Below are 17,249 nucleotides of genomic sequence, written 5' to 3'. Positions count from 1 at the left end.
TTAAGCTCATGGATTCAATTGTTATGGAGGCAAATCCTTTTCTTCAGTTCAGCCTCCTCCTCCTCCTTTCTCTCATCCCATTATAAAAAGCAGTAATAAATTCTGTACCAGGTGGCAGCCAGCTGGCCATAGGCAGAAGGCTAATACACACAGCAATTTCAAGCAGCAGTCAGACTTCAAAAAAGTAACTCATGAATCATCTCTTGGCCATTACTGGTATAGTAAAGCTAAAATGGTACTGAGTTTTAAGAAGGCAAAATTTTATAACTTGAACTTTCCTATTGGCCTGTTTGCTCCAGAATAACTTTTGTCAAGAGCAGGTTGAATAAGGAACAACAAGTCAAGTTCCAAATGTAACCACCAACTTCTAACTTTACCACATAGCATAGCAGTTGCTATGAGTTCTGGGACCTGAAGTTCCCATTTCTGTAAGTTATTGTGGTTGACGAAGGCTGTAGTATCCTGTGGCACACCTGGCCTCTTGAGATGTGTGAGAAGGATGCATGTTTATACTATCTGTTTGCACCCCTAAGTAATTTACCATTACTTGAACTGAGTAAACTTGAATTTTTCACCAAATTGGTCCTTATGTAAATAACTACTTTCCAGGGAAGTCCCTCAAGACCTGGCTATGTCATCATGGGATATGATGATACCAGTGGACAGAAGGAACCAGTGACATTCTAAGATGACTCCAGTATTGTGGTTAATATTCACTCTCTCCTATGCCTCCCGGTTGTTATAATTTAATAATGATTTTTAAATTTTTAATAATGACTATTTTGTAAAATATATTTGTACCCTATGACTATCATTAAGTGTTGTACCTTAGAATTCTTGATGGACATATCTTTTCTTTTATGTACGCTGAGAGCATATGCACCAAGATAAATTCCTTGTGTGTCCAATCACACTTGGCCAATTAAAAAATTCTATTCTATTCTATTCTATTCTATTCTATTCTATTCTATTCTATTCTTCTATTCTATTCTATTCTATTCTATTGTTGTATGTCCCCTGGAGTTATGTTTTGTGAGATAGGCAGCTATATGAACTTGATAAACAAACAAAAAACAAACTACACTGTTGTTAAGTTGAAAGTTTCTGAATCTTTAGGCCTGGTAGAGCAGGGCTGAGGCCTTCCTAGTCCTTAGGAAAAAGAAGACTGCTCAAGATAGCAACTGGCCGAGTTGCAGTGTGTGTTTAGAAGTTTGGGCTCTGTTTTTCAGCAAACATTTTCAAAGTCCGTAGACCCCAAAATACACAACCTAATAGCTTTCCCCAATCTGGTACCATTGCTTTGTTGCATGGGGATGATGGCAGTTGCAGTACAACATGTTTGGAGGAGGGTGCAATACAATATAGAACACGGAAGTCCCTGCTGCAGGCATTAATGGAATAAAGGTTAAAGGTGAGAAATTGTGGCTTTCTTAAATCACATCCGTATTATACCTATGTCAGTGTATTCAATTCTTTTTCCCTACAATACCAGATACTTCAAGGAACAGTATTGAAATAAATGTTAGAACTAATCGGTTGCTATCACTGCTCTTAACAGACTACTTCCATAAATTGATTACTGAAAAACCTATTAGCTCTGCTAATGATTTGTCAGTTAAAAAAAATCTTGGACTTAGTTACAGAAAACAAAAGGATAATGTAAAGCCACAATGCGTATAAAAGCTAGCTTATTGTGTTCTATTCAAAGTCCATGCAATTTGTTTTTCTCAGCATGTCATGGTTTGGGTTTTTTTTTTAATGTTTTCTTCCTGGGGAAAAAAAATCATGCACATGTTAAAAAGAAAAATTGCAGTGCCTTATCTCCTATGCTTCTAATCTGTGAATAGGGATCTATGTGCCACTCTCGAAGAGACAATATTATTCAATATTATTCAACTTTTGCTTAAGATTTCAGGAGGGTAAAGATATTACCAGGATAGGTGTGGGGGTTTTGTCTGTATGTTTGTCTGTGTGTCTTACATCAGTGTGTGCATGTGGTGGTAGTCAGGATTAACTACATACTGTAAAAGAGTTAGAAATGGACAGGAAAGAGGCGATTGGACCAGATAGTTGAAATCTTTTTAGCTGACATCTTTTTTCCCTAGCTCATTTAACAATGCCATTTTAACCAGTAGGTTAGTACAATGGCAAACTATTCCACTAGCACCAGTTTGGCATACCATTCAAGACTTGTTATTTATTAGGATTTAAAACTGAGGGGACTTGAGACTAGCCTTCAATTATAAAAAGCCTTCTGCCTTAAATGTCCAATTACATTAAGACAATGCTAGACACAAAGTTTCCACAGCAAAAATGAGATGTTAAACATTTGTTTTCTGGTTTATATTTGCCATGATAGAAACATCATTGTAACTTTGCAGCCTAGCTTTCCCCTATCCCGAAAGAGCTTTTATATTTAATCTGTGGGGGTTTTTTCCACTGGAACATGTATATTGTCCTTGAAGGCCAGATTTATTAGAAAGCAAATATTTTCTTTTTCCTCTTCGGCTCTTCAAGCAAATGTGAGATCCAGCAACACAAGAAATTTTATTTCTAGCTATGAAAGAACACAACCTAAAAAAAAAAAACGGCAGAGGAATTAAACTTTGTTGTTAATGGCCAAGTTCACTCCCAGTCTAGACATCTATGTAACCTAATGGTCATTTTATACGTGGCAATATTTATGGGAAGGGAACTATTATAAGCATAGCATAATTTACAGTTGACTTGAGCATTTTCAAATAACATTCTGCATCCTTGATCCCTTTTTTTTAGTTTGTTTGGGATTGTATGATAGAAAAATCTGAAGAATCCCCCATCCCTTCTATCAAACGTATTCTGAGAATATCTACACAAACTTTAAGTATTCTTGTTAGTGCATACTAGGGACTAGGGACTCAGTAATTAAAATTTTGTTTGACCTTAATGCCCAAACTAGAACCAATCTTTGGTGTTTAAAGCATGAAAGAGTAAGGACTGTGCCAACTTCCTGACCTTCGAACCTTCCGCCGCGAGCTTAAGACACATCTATTTATTTGTGCAGGGCTGGCCTAGGGTTTAGTTTTTAAAAATTAGTTTTAAATGGGGTTTTATACTATTTTAATCGATATTTTAAAATTTGGCCTAATGTAATAAGTTTTTTAAAATGTTGTTTTAACTTGTATTTATTCTTATGTTTTTTATGTTTTTATATGGCTGTAAACCGCCCTGAGTCCTTCGGGAGATAGGGCGGTATAAAAATTTGAATAATAAATAAATAAATAAATAATAAATGATTGGTTGTAGAATGGTAGGTTCTGTATGTTTGTTTATCTGCAGTTAAATAAATATAGATGTTTACATTTAAGAAATAAGCTACACTTTTTAGAATAATAGCTTCAGTTTGAGGATTTACAGTCCAGACTCTCAGATCTAATTCTTTAAACAGTAAAATCTTTCTGTATGCAAATGAGCCTGCACATTAGCTAAGTGTAAAGCAGGTACACGGTGTTTGAGATAGGATATTACTATTGTTTATATCCATCCAATAACATTAGTAGGATGAGGAAAAGGATAACTATTCTTCTTAATAACTTATAATGCCCAGGAGCTAAGCTTTTTGTTTTGGACCATCAAGAAATTTATTTTGCTCCATATGAGACCACATTTGTTGAATTCCTTGGCTTTGTTTTACTTTAGATGATCTATCTTTATCTCACCAGAGCCATTGCTGCAGCAGAAATGGGAAACCACAAAATTCATTGAGAGTGTGCTCTGCTATTTATATATTATTCTGGTACAAGAAGAGTCTGTAGAAAAATATTACATTGGGCTCAATTAAACACTACTAGAATGTTCACTCATGGGAAAATGAGGCCTTCTGAGGCTTAGAAACCTGAGAATGAATTATATTACTAAATTGGGAAATTATTTTTATTAGATGATATTTGTGTAGTTTTGTACTGGTCTGAACAAGAAGCTGAAGCTAGCCAATACCTATCAGACATACTGTATTTACTCAAGAGAGCAAAAACATTTGCAGGTATGTCCGTGTAACAGCTCATTTATTGTTGTGATGTATTTGCAATAATTGAGTTCTAAAGGATGACAGAATAATTTTGAGAATATGTACACAACTATATGCATAGATGATTTATACAAGAGCCTACAGATATTTTCAGTTGGGTCTTATTAGTTCACCAGTAAGTAGTCCACCAGTAAGTTCTCTGCTCCTTAAGTAAGCATATACAAATGACAGGATGACATCTGCCCATTACAAGGAGAAATAAAAATGATGTCTTAATCCTTCTGCTCAATTACAGACAATAGATTCAGAAATTCCAGGTTTTTTTTCTTGTACAGCTGGACTACTCAGTTATATGTTATGTGAAGTAACATGCCTTCTGTCCTTCAGGTAGCTATGATTGTACAATATAACATTGCACATATTTGGGTCAAATGTATTTGGATCAAACTTATGCATACTCAAGTAATATAGCTAAGACACACACACACACACACACACACACACACACCAAAACCACACACACATTTACTATATGACTCAAGCTATCTTTTTTCATAAGCCACATTGTGCATAGCATGGGGACACTAATATGTTGTGAGAAAACAAAATTAATGATACCCTATAAGAAGCACACAAAGAAAATACAGCTAAATCAGGTTTGCATCCTACAATACACCTCTTTGTAACTTTTTATCCTTCTAAATCACCTTTGCTTCTGCCACATTGATATATTGCCTCATATATTGCCTTTTGACCTTTAAGGTTTTATTTCTCTTTTTGACAAGTTTGTAATTTCATCCAGCCTTGGTCTTACACTTCGTCTAAATTTGTATAACCAAACCGCTTCTATTTATTTCATGCACTGGTCACACATATTCATTGTCAATCTGTATTCATGTATTCTTGGTTCTAACCCTTTTTTCACAATGTCAACAAGTAGCTTACGCATGGTGGGATATGGACAATTGTATGTTGGCTAGCGAAGTAATCTCAAGATTAGAGATCCTGGCTTTCATAGAATACACACATGTGCATGGTATAAAACTAGACTTAGATTGCATTTGTGGCATATTGGCTCAAATGTACTAATTATTATATTTCTATTGTTAGCAGGAAATATGCATATATCCAGTGGTGGGATTCAAGTAATTTAACAACTGGTTCTCTGCCCTAATGATTTCTTCCAAAAATCAGTTTGCCAAACTGCTCAGAAAGTTAACAACCGGTTCTCCCGAAGTGGTACGAACTGGCTGAATCCCACCACTGCATATATCTACAATTATGGTTGGCAAATTGGTCTTCTCTTTTCCTAGCCTACTAACAAATCATTATGTGAAAGCCCCACGTATGTCTCATATTTAAACTTATAAAAATCTGATCAAAAAGGTTCATATCAGATTATTATTATTATTATTATTATTATTATTATTATTATTATTATTATTATTATTATTATTATTATTATTATTATTATTATTATTATTATTATTACAAAACTACAGTAGCAGAGTTGTGGTGCAGAATCACTGAACTTGTGTACTTTCATTGCAGCCACACTTTATACTTCCTGCATTTTGCTGGGTGTCTTCTTGAACAGCAGCGTCCCTATCTTCTTTGAACTTTTTGTGGAAACGGTCTATCCTGTTCCTGAAGGGATTACCTGTGGCGTGGTCACCTTCCTAAATAACATGTTCATGGGAGTTCTTTTGTTTTTCTTTAGTTTCTACCATAGAGGTAAGAAGTGTTTTGAATTCTTGCTCATATAAATTAACCAGTGTGATATATTTCATTCGGAGTGTCATTCACCAAGATAGATTGCATACACCTCTTCTACTAATGTGAATGATGTTGAAACTGGGCCATCTAAGCGTTTGTCTAACTGTCTGTCAATCAGAGAACGACATCTTTGTGGAAGCATTCCTTTGAAATTGGAATAGTGGCGTGTCTTTAAAATAAATACTGTGGAGATTATTATTAAATGTACATATTTTTAACAAAGATCAGTGCAACATTACAACAGTACAAATCACATTTGTAGCTGGCAATCTAAACCTGTGATAAAACTAATCCGGGCTCATGCTTCAATAATTTAATTCCCTGTGGAGGGAAGAAACAATGTAATTATTTCCTTTCTGTAAATTGTCTCTTTAATCAGTTTCCCAATGTAGCAATAAGTGTTTCAAATTTGATAAGAATACACACAAAACATTATATAGATATAGATATATAGTTAGCGTTTTGTGTGTATTCTTATCAAATTCCTTCATTTAAATTCCAAATACCAAATTTCCCTTTAGCAAGTTCTTAATAATAATAATAATAATAAATTGTTAAAAAAAATTATGAATCCAAGGAGGATTGGAGCTATTAATTCTTGTTAGTTTGTCATTGGAATGAGAAAAAAGATGGCTGTCTTGCATTCAAATCATTTGTTGGCTCAACCAAGAGCAGGAAAGTCAATTATTCTTTTGTAGCTTTAAAAGTGTAAAGAGAATTTAGAAAATATCCTCATTAACTTCCACGGTGCTGCCTTGGCTGTGGCAATTATTATTTGATGTATTTTAGAGATGTGTGTACTTAATTGTATCTCATGGTAATGTGATGCGAAAAAATTCAGATAATTTATTTGGGTGTATGTTTGAGAGCATAGCAGATGCTCAGCTAATACAACTACTTTCAACCATGATACTTCCCTGTGAGCAACTGCTGGGATGGCTGTTGGAGGCCGAGTTTTGCAGTGGTTTTGGAACTTCCAGTCAGATATTCTCCCTTGTTGCCAGGGTTGTTAAACTCTGTGTAAAACTGCTGGGAGATGCCAATGGGAGCTTTTCATCAGCTCCATAGTTCTCAGCTACTGCATTCCAAACTTAATGATCCTGATATAAAGTTTGATTTTGACTTTAATTGTATTAAAGTTTATGGCTATGCGTTCTTTTTTTATCTTTAGTTTTATTGCTATAATGCTCCCTGAGTGGTTTTTTTTTAATAAAAGCAATAATACAGTTATTAGCCATTCATTAAGATATATAATTATCTCTGGTCGGAATGGTTTATTACATATTTCCTCTTTAACATGGAGATTTTAAAGAAAATACATTGTGTTTTATACTGTGGATAGGGGATTGACCTAAGCCATAATACTTGAAGGGTTTTTAGATCTGTAGATGTGTAGAGAGAATTAGAGAAATAGAGAACCAAGTGGGTGTTTCTTCACTTTTCATTGTTGCATTGCCCTTAGCTCAATTATAGAATTGTTGTTTTAAAATTTGGGTTCTGATTTGCAATTTTGTTTTTTTTCCAGAGACATAATTTTGTACACTTAATTTTTTGTGTTTCAAATATGATACCTAATAGAAAAAACTCTCCCAGTCCTGCTTTCAGAAGTCACTAATGTCATGATTTCTCCCAATATCTGTTGTTGATGAGACCAGTTCCTTCTGGTAAAAGTACTCATTTTGATAGGTTGATTTTCACTTGAAAATAGCTTTGAGGTTAAAAGCATTCCCCCAACCCTTCCAAAAACACTGTGGAGTCTAGATTGTGAGCCTGTTTTTAGAATGACTGCTTTTTTAAAGTGAAGTTACACAAATAACTAAAATATTCGTTTTTTCTTCTATAGAATTTTCTTGGTTTAACTGGTGCCTCCCAGGTTCCTGCTTACTAAGCCTTCTACTCATCTTATGCTTCAGGGAATCCTATGACAGACTTTATCTGGATGTCATTGTCTCCGTTTGAAAACCTAAAGCAAGGAAGTTGAAGAGGATAGAAAATAGTACTGGGTTTGACCTGTTTTCTTGGAAAACACACAGACTAAATGTTATAGTATACATTCAAAAATTCACCGGGATTTTTTGATTGAATTTACAAACAAAAAGGGTTATTTTTAATTCCTAATATGGTATTTTATCATTTAGATTATTATGATGAGTCTTGTATTTGAATGGAATTAGAATATTTTTTAAGAAAAATACCTATCCAGAAGAATGTGTGCTGGAAGAAATATGAACTGTGATATTTTATTTAATAAGCTGTTTGACTGCAAAGATGTGTGCCAACTGAAACAACTTATAACAAAAGTATAATAGCAATATCATCACAGTTAGGAACTAATGATGGAATTTTTATGGAGAAAAGCTTCTTTTTAACTCTTTCTTTTTTAACTGTTTGGTGTTTTAATGAGAATTCTGATAATCCCACATTTGTCTTGCTTTGTAATAACATGTTATTTCTTCATTGTGGCATGTTCATAACTAGTGCTTCCGTGATGACAGATTTTCAACTTAGTTGCTAGGACTGAACAAATTGTTGCTCTCTCACTGTGAATCATCTTATTTAAGAGGTAATTACACTAGGATTTTGGTTAAATACAAGACAAAAGCTTTAACATCTCCCTAGTTTTTCTATTTGAAAAACTATTTTTCTATTTTTGCTTATTTAATCTAGAGCAGTGGTAGTCAACCTGGTCCCTACCGCCTAGTAGTGGGCGTTCCAGCTTTCATGGTGGGCGGTAGGGGTTTTGTCCGATACTGAAGCACTTTCTTTTTTTTTAATTTAATTTACTTTTTAAAAAATTTTCATAGCATTATTTAAAAACATTTTCATTAGGTTTTCATAAAATTCCCTGTGACAATTAAAATTTCTGAAAATATACTATTTGTTTTGCCCGCGCATAAGTTTATTTCACGTTACGTAAGTGAAACTAAATGGCGCTATAGTGTGACCGCAAACAAAAGAGCCTCATCCCAGAATAGCTCACGCATCTCCCCCCACACCACCCAACTGTAACAGAAAAGCAGAGCTGGCAGCCGGCGCCCCCCCTCCAAACCCAATCCGCGATGTGTGAGAGGCATGTGCAGATGACGATACACGTCGCATTACTGTGGAACCGGTGTGCGGTTAGAAAATTTTACTACTAACAAACAGATATACAAAAGTGGGCGGTAGGTATAAAAAGGTTGACTACCTCTGATCTAGAGATACCATTCTTTTATTTTCCTCTCCAAAAGACAGATACAGGCACATACATACCCATGGGGGGTGGGGGAGAGACTTCTTACTAAATGGTTCTTGGCAATTGGTGCTATAAATTATGTAAAATTATTTAAATGAAATTGCCTTATAGCCTTATAACCTAATACAGACATTAAGGTGAGTGGATAGAGAATTGCAGTCATGGTATACAAAATTGTTTCTGTTCTTAAGGACTGATAATGTCTTATAAATATGGCTTGGTATTGAAGACTTTTACATAGTTTCCGGAGAATTTTTTGGCTTGCGTGCCCTTCTATCAGGAAGGAAGGCCCCCTTCCCGACATCTTTCAAAGCCAATGAAACAAACATTAGTTTTTTATTATAGGTTAATCTTCTCCTCAAACTTGTTTACAATGTAAAGGCTCTGCTTTTGTTTTTTAATAACTGTTTAGTAAAGAGACCTATTGGTGGTCGCAGTGGTCATAAAAATTGCAAGATCAAAATATCCGAATATACAGCTTATGAAATTTAGCATAAACTGGAAAATACAGTGCTTTTACTGCTCCTGCAAGCCTGTATTAAGAGGGACAATTTTTTATTTGAGTTGTTTCCAAAGTTCTTTAATCTTCAATTGATTTTCCAAATTCTCTGGTACACCAACTCTAAAACAAGTCACACATTTCTGAAGGTAGTTTGTTTTTCTCAGTGTGATTTCTCAGTGTTATGTTCATTCTGACACACATAAAGGGATGTGTTGTGCTGTAATGGTCAGCTTGATTTTTTTTCATCCCCCAAACCCCAGATGACCATCATGTTATTATGATTCAGAAATAGCACTTTTCTGTTTGTCATTTTTCCTATACATAAGTGAACTATTTCTTTAGATTAACTTTCAGGAATATTAGTTGGTTACTTGATGCATTTTATAGAATGAGGCTACAATACTTGATTGGCTAGCTAAGAAGAAGGCAATATTTCATGCATTAATGGCCTAGCTCTTGGTGCCCTGGACTACCATGGAGGCTGTCAAGGGCCATATTAAAGGATGAATTGTGCTGGTTGTACAGTATGAACTGAATCTTGGAAAGTCATGAAAGATAAAAGGTTTTATAATATAATAATAATAAAAAGTAAGCCATGCTTAGTAGTTCATAGTGTATACCCCACATTTTTGGGAAACAAGAAGAATAAAACCAGGCTGTGGATAATAAATAAGCTCTATCTTCTTAACAACCTTTCAGAAAAAAGAGAGCCAGTTTGGTCTAGGTAGGTTAAGGCACCGGGCTAGAAAGCAAGAGCTGCGAGTTCAAGTCCCATCTTAGCCTACAAAAGCCAGCTGGGTGATCTTGGATTGGTCGCTTTCTCTCAATCCAAGTCATTTCATGGGGTTGCTGTTGTAGGGAAAATAGGATGAGAAAGGTGTGTTGGATATATTCACTGCCTTGAGTTATTGGTAAAAATAACAAAGGTGGAATATAGATAAATAAAATCAATAAGTAAATCACTGCATCATTATTATACAGTAATAAGGGACTGTGCAGACTTTGCCTGATAGAGCAATGCCAAGAAGCCCCAGTTGGATTATGACTGTGGTAAAGTCATATATATTAAATGGATGATAGAAATAGCCTATGTTTTATTGTACACATAAACTTTCTGTCATTTGTTATGTTTCATTTTGCTTCTGTTCAGTTTGCTCCCTCGTATCAGATTAGAGCTCATGTATTAAATATTCTCTCATTGGCATTCTCTGCCATTTCTGCTACTGGAGCTTCAGGGAAAGACACTTTAGCACTACAGTCGGGGATCTCTCTACAGGAGGTCAGGGAAAGTCAAACTTGAACTATTTCACATTATTAAGCAGTAGCTGACAGTTCGTGATAGCTTTATGCCTTTGTTCCACAAGTTTTTGACTAGCCTTTCTGTAATTACTGAATAACCATGGCTTCCTGTCCTATCTAATTTCAGAACATTCGCAAATGGAGTAACTTTAAGCACAATTATAAATGATTCTGTAAAATTAATTTTTTTAAAAACCTGCATCGTTTAAATAAATTAGCCCTGAATTCTCAAATTCCCAGGGCCTGGTCCAGTATTAGTTCTAACCCAAACCTATAATTTGCATAGATCAGCAGCAGTATGGTAAAATTACTCTACTTTTGTGCATAAATATCATAGTCTTGCATAATGTCTGTGTTACTAAACAACCCATGATCTGCTGGCTCATCCCTTCAGAAATAGCCCCTTACCAAATTCAATAGTGACACAACGCCTAATGTTCTTTCTTGGGATCCATTCAGAGATGTAGCTGCCTCGAAAATAGCTCAAGTTGAACTGCATAGCACCAACATCAGCAGAGGAAATGTTTTATGACATTTTGTATTATGTCATAAACTGTTACGTTTATGTCATTAAATGTTTTGTACAATTTGCAAATTTCAATTCCTGTGAAGATGACCAAGCCCAGGGAGGCTTGTATCTCTGGATTGGGTTTTTTTCCTCAACTTAATAACAAAAGGAACGGGCATTCCTTTAGTTTATATGCACTATTTTACCCAGTTTAAAATTAAAGTAATTAGAATTTTAGCAGCATACGGATTAATAAGGCTGGAAACTTGTTCAGTACAATTTATGTATAAATCAGTTTAAGTGTGCTGTAACATAAGTAGGATTACATTTGCATTGGGTTGTACCTTGATGCATCACTCTAGGATCGGTTTTATCCATACATAATTAATCAATATATAACTAATTAGGGAACCTGTACCTTTTCATGTACTGTTGAATTCCATCTGCATTCGTAACAATTTTATTAGCATTAAAATAAATCAATAAAGGAAAAAGTACTTTTTTAGAATAAGGGTTTTTTTTGTCATGATTACTGTAGTTTGTTGCAGGAGACAACCCGAGTATTGAAAGTTAATCATAGTGAAGAATTTAAAAATACTTAGTGTGAACTGTTTTATGTTGCTTCACAGTGCAATATGTTTGCTGAGAGGTAAATCCCATTGTATTTATTGAATTTTATTACTACCTAATTTATTATTATAGCTTTAATGAAATTAGTAGGATTTGAAAAATCTTTTATTTTTATTGGAATCTGTGCAAGCTTGCCATCATAGATGTGTGTGATTTCTACATATAAAAACATATTAGAACTATAAAACATTTTATACTAATTTCCATGCAAGCTACTCTTACACAGAGAACTCTTGGACTTTAAAAAAAAGAAAGAAAAGAAAATAGCCACTAGAGACAGGGGAAAGAATGCTAAACATTTCCCATGCTTTTATTCTGTTAAGTTGTGCTATTTTCCTCTATGACTTCTAAAAAAAAAACAAATAGAAAAGTAGATGAAGAATTAAGCATTTTTAGTCTTCCTCAGTTTTTCACATTTGAATTTCTTTTCTTTTTTTAAAGAAAATTGTGGCACAGGAGACCCTGGTATCATGAAGTCTGTTCTGGCTTATATAATACGTTACTTAGAAAGTGTCTTCTATCATTTTTATCTTGAACTCTATTTAAAAATGAACTTAAGAATTAGACTTACAAAACACAACGGAAAAGATGTCTTATGTATAAAAGTGCTGCATTTTACAGCAAAACAATTTTTAGCACCCTTGTTCACGATTCTCGATTATTCCCGAAAAGAAATCTTCAGTTCAGTGAAGCAAAGCTACCAATACGCCCTTAGGATTCAGCTTGGCATTTTCTGATGATACTTGTAAGTTAAACTGTACTGCTATTTGATGCATCAGAAACATAACATTGTCTAGGATAATGCGATAATTTCTTGTTGATCTGTTATAAAGTGCGTATATCTTCTTTTCAACAAATTGGCTGGCCTAATATTCAAAAAAATGCATATTGTGAGAAGACGTAATATAAAGAATGCTAAAACAGTCTACAGACAACTTTCTCCTACCAGGATTTTCTTGGTGTGCCTTACTAAAAATGGAACTAAATACATATTAGTTATGTATTTATATTAAGTATATAAATATATAAATTAAGTATTAAGTATACATTAAGTAATACCTTAACCACTTTCTCTAAATTGTCAAGATTTCTGATGGTTGCAATTTTGATTTATTCATTATCTTGCTTGATAATGACATGGAGAATGAAATTCTAATTTGCCGGTTTTGGTTTTTTGTGATATAGTTACATATGTAACGGGCATCATATTTTATTTTCTAGCAGCAGCGTGAAAAATTCTAGTATTTCATATATAGTAAGGGGTAGAAGAAGAATCACTGTATAAACTATTAAATAGACATGGAATTTTTTTTCTCATGCAAATTCAATTAGAAAAGTTAGAAGTAACTAAGTCCCCTGATCTTGGCCTAATGCCATTCATTTCCATACAACTTCTAAAGAGAAGTATAGATAATAGTCTACTTACGGCTGGTCACTTAGCAACCATTTAAAGTTAGAACGAACCTCCCCAGAACTACTTACAGCCTACTTTGGAAATTCTAATGGCTGCCCATCCACACACACACCCAATCAATCGTATGATCACATTTTGGGTTCTTGGTAACTGTCATACATTTATGGCCATTCATAGTGTCCTATGGCCATATGACCCTGATTTTTTTTTTCAGAAACCAGCGTTTACTTCTGTTTTCTGGGGAAAAAATGTCCATTAGGTTGGTTAACAATCCCCATAAAAAATGGTCATAAAATTGGACACAGTTGTGTGAACTATTTGACTACTGCCACGACTTACGGCCATAATTCCAGGGTCAATTGCAGCCATAAGTTAAGAACTATCTGTATCTCAGTGGACTGTATTTCATCTCTGCCTTTGTTAGAGAGGTACCGAGATATAAACTTTTATAAGTGAAATTTCATTCTCTGGTACATTTCTTCTGAATAAAATAAATAGGAAAAAATGCAGTTCTTTTGAATTACACAAGAATATTGACTTTCAGTTTAATTCTGTCTAGATTTCCTGACTACATGCATTATCAGCCAGTAGGCATTTCTTTTTTGATTTACTTTAATATTTGAGATATTGATTAGTTTGAGATCAGAATAAATAAAAGGACTTAATTCCAAGCATATATATTTATTATTGAAGTAACAGAAGTCTCAGGAATATATATTAGCAGATTATATGTAGCTTAGATGCAAAGAGTTTTTTTGACCTAAACAAACCTGTTTTTCTGTCAGTGCCCAGTGATTTCCATCCTTGCATTGTAAATTAACAAAATAAATAAGCAGCAAAATATTTTTACATGCAGGATAAAAATTGTAGTCATGTGACTTCACTGTACATACAAAGATGTAAAGGTGAAAATTAAAATATTTATGAGTGCTAAACATGGGGAGATTTATCTTTGAACAATTGTTTTATATATGTGAGAGAATACGTTTATTCCAGGATGAGTACTATAGGAGTCTTTGTGTGGTGATTTCCTCATTTAGAGACAGTTTGCAGATAAGGGTGATGAAAAAAATAGATTTGCTACCAATCTTTGTATTTACAGCCTTCATAGTTCTTTAACGTAAGATCTGTGTAAGTAAGATTGTAAGCACCATTATGGTTTTGCTTAGCTACCATTTTGCTTAACAACCAAGTTCCTGATCCCAATTGTGGTCACTGAACAAGGACTACATATACTACACATTTTAAAATATATGTTTTTTTCCTTGGGGAAATCATTTTCTGGTGTGCATTTATTCAGCTGCTCAATGTCCTTAGTAAGAAATGCATTGTACCCAACACCCAATTCAGCCTTCGTATTAGGAACAAATTATGCCCATTATTACATCTGTACAATGAATTTGATTGGTTGGCGTGTTTTCTGGGGGTGGTATCTGTGATTGATGGGTGTTGTATCACAGTCCAAGCCCTGCCCTTTTTGTCTGTATATGGGTACAAAAGGGAAGGGTGTGTATTTCGATGCCGTGCCCTCAATCTTGCAGATTTTGGCACAAATATACACAAAGCACGTTAAGCCTGTAGCAATGTGCAGAGCCTGTGATACATGGAAAGGAAGAAAGGGTGGTTCATCATCAAAACATGATTCAGAAAATAAGAGATCTTGCCCATTACCAGCTGTCCTGGTATTGTGAAGTGTTGTGAAGAAATCTATGTTACCTGACCTGAAAACATAGTCAAACGTGTAACATCTGAGTAAAAAAAAAAAAATCTGCTACAACTAATTGTAGTTCAACAACTTAACTAATTTCCATTTTGCATAATCTCTTCCGTTTTGTATGTTTTTTATCTACCCTCCACTAAGCAGGAAACAGTATAAAGAGGTATCAAAGGCCTCCTTCCCTTCTCGGAAAGGAAATGTTATTTTGTTCTTTTTCTGACATTGGAAACATTATACTTTTTCTTGTTAATACATTCTCAAGCATGTCTTAATAAAGCTAGAACTGTCCTTCGTGTCATTTGGTGGCCCGGCGTTGCAGAGTACCTTTGAGAGTGTTACATTTCTACAGTTTTGGATATCCATCTGACATCTTAAGTTTTATTTTTATTCTCTGTTAAATGTGCACTGCTTGTTCGGACAAACCTACCATCCACTAAGTAATGGAAAGGTTTTCATAAGTAACTTCATCTTTCTATAAACGCTTACAGCTCTGAGCTATGGTGGAAGATGAAAAATTTATGCCTTTTTTTTTTACGATACCTACAAAATGCTTTAATGTATGCCTAGGTTAATTCTAATACATTTAAAGCCAGTTTCAATGCTTTATTAATTTAACATTTAACAATCCTTTTTCCAATCCCTTTTCACTTATTTCTGCCATTTTTTAAAATTTTATTTTAATACTTTATAAACAAGTGTATAAGCTCACCTGTTGGAATTCTGCATGTTCTTCTGTGTGCAATATTTCTAACTGTTTCTGAAAAATGTTTTTTACAGTTGTGTTAATTACTTTACTTGGTTTATTTTAACAAAGTCTGGTGGCGTGAATATATAAAAACTAAAATGCCAATTCTTTTTGATTTTTGGGGGGCGGGGGGTTAAATTAAGCCTGATATTGTTAAAAGAAGGGTGAACTATTAAATTAGGATTTGTAATAATTTACTTTTTTGTAATTTTGTAAAAAAAATACTTTTATTTTAAGGTTCTACTTTTGTAAGTAATGTACTGACATGCGGCACAATCTGTCAGAAGCACATCCTGCTTTTATCTCATTGAAATTTGGGAAAAAGCCCTACCTCCTTCATCTTATTTTTTGAACTTTAGCAGGATAGAGTTCTCATATGTTGTGCCTAAAATGCCTATTATTTTATAAAGAGAAGTTATTTAAAACCACTGTCTAATATACTATAAAAGTAAAACTTCCTGCATTAGAATTATCTTAATGCCATAATCTTACTGTTAAATGTTGTGTTTTAATATGTGTAATACTTGATATGCATTAAAAGTTGTTAATTATGGCCTGTGAATCATTTTTTCTGTCAAGTACAAGATCATATTCAAGAATTTATTATTTACTAGTATGTGGAAGTATCAGCAAGTATTGCAAGCCCAATTGGCAAAAGAAAGCTCAGGACCATATTGGTTGGAAACGTGGAGGAGGCCTTCATCCTGCAGTGGATAGACAATGGCTAAAATGAGGAGGAGGAGGAATATTGTAGCTGATAGTTTTGTTTAAGCTGGATATACCTGGTTTTACTCATCCAACATGTCAGTCACATTTTTTAAAGAAACATGTATAACAGATTAAATTCAAAACCAGTCTAAAAACAGGAAACATCTTCTAGGTCCCCAAGCAAATCTTGGTAACTGCCATGGCCATTAAACATTTTGCAAAGGTTTTCCCCCCCATGTATGAATTTCATAAATCGCTTTTTCAGAACAACTTTTCATCCTTCACTGAAGTTTCCATACTATGGATACTGTGTCTTTCAACAGGAAGAAATCTTTGATTTATAAAATTGGCGGTGACCAAGAGAGGACATTATAAAGATTTTACCAAGCTATAAATCTTAATTACACACTTGCATACTGACATAAGAAAAAAATGGGGGGGGGGAAATATCAAGCACTCGTTCAAAATTGTATGGCTCTGACATGTTCACAACAATCAAATGACTCCACAACAAACTTTTAGTAGAAGTTGGATAAAAGATCTTTCCACACCAGAAAGAAGACATTTTTAAAAAATCATGTAGGAGAGGGGAAAGAATTTGATCCTCTTTTTATTAATCCATCAGAGAATCTTTACTAAACTGTCTGGAGAAGATGTTCTGGAAAAATCAGCTCTATAAAACAAAACAAGGGTTCTTGGTTGCAAACTG

At 34.2% G+C, this 17,249-nt stretch overlaps 1 protein-coding gene across 1 annotated transcript in view; it reads left to right on the top strand.

Annotated features, from left to right (window-relative positions):
• SLC49A4 (solute carrier family 49 member 4) overlaps positions 1-16,385 on the top strand; it is a 105,094-nt gene extending 88,709 nt beyond the window's left edge. Inside the window, exons 8-9 of the mRNA XM_058195366.1 lie at positions 5,558-5,740; positions 7,626-16,385. Coding sequence (XP_058051349.1) covers positions 5,558-5,740; positions 7,626-7,741 — 299 coding nt within the window. The 3' untranslated portion in view covers positions 7,742-16,385. The remainder of the gene's footprint in view (positions 1-5,557; positions 5,741-7,625) is intronic.
• The last annotated feature ends 864 nt before the right edge of the window (positions 16,386-17,249 follow it).

This window comes from Ahaetulla prasina, chromosome 1 (genome assembly GCF_028640845.1).
Source record: "Ahaetulla prasina isolate Xishuangbanna chromosome 1, ASM2864084v1, whole genome shotgun sequence".
In the NCBI taxonomy this organism is placed as follows: domain Eukaryota; kingdom Metazoa; phylum Chordata; class Lepidosauria; order Squamata; family Colubridae; genus Ahaetulla; species Ahaetulla prasina.
The sequence above is the reverse complement of the archived record's forward strand: the minus strand, read 5'-3'. Positions and strand labels throughout refer to the sequence as shown.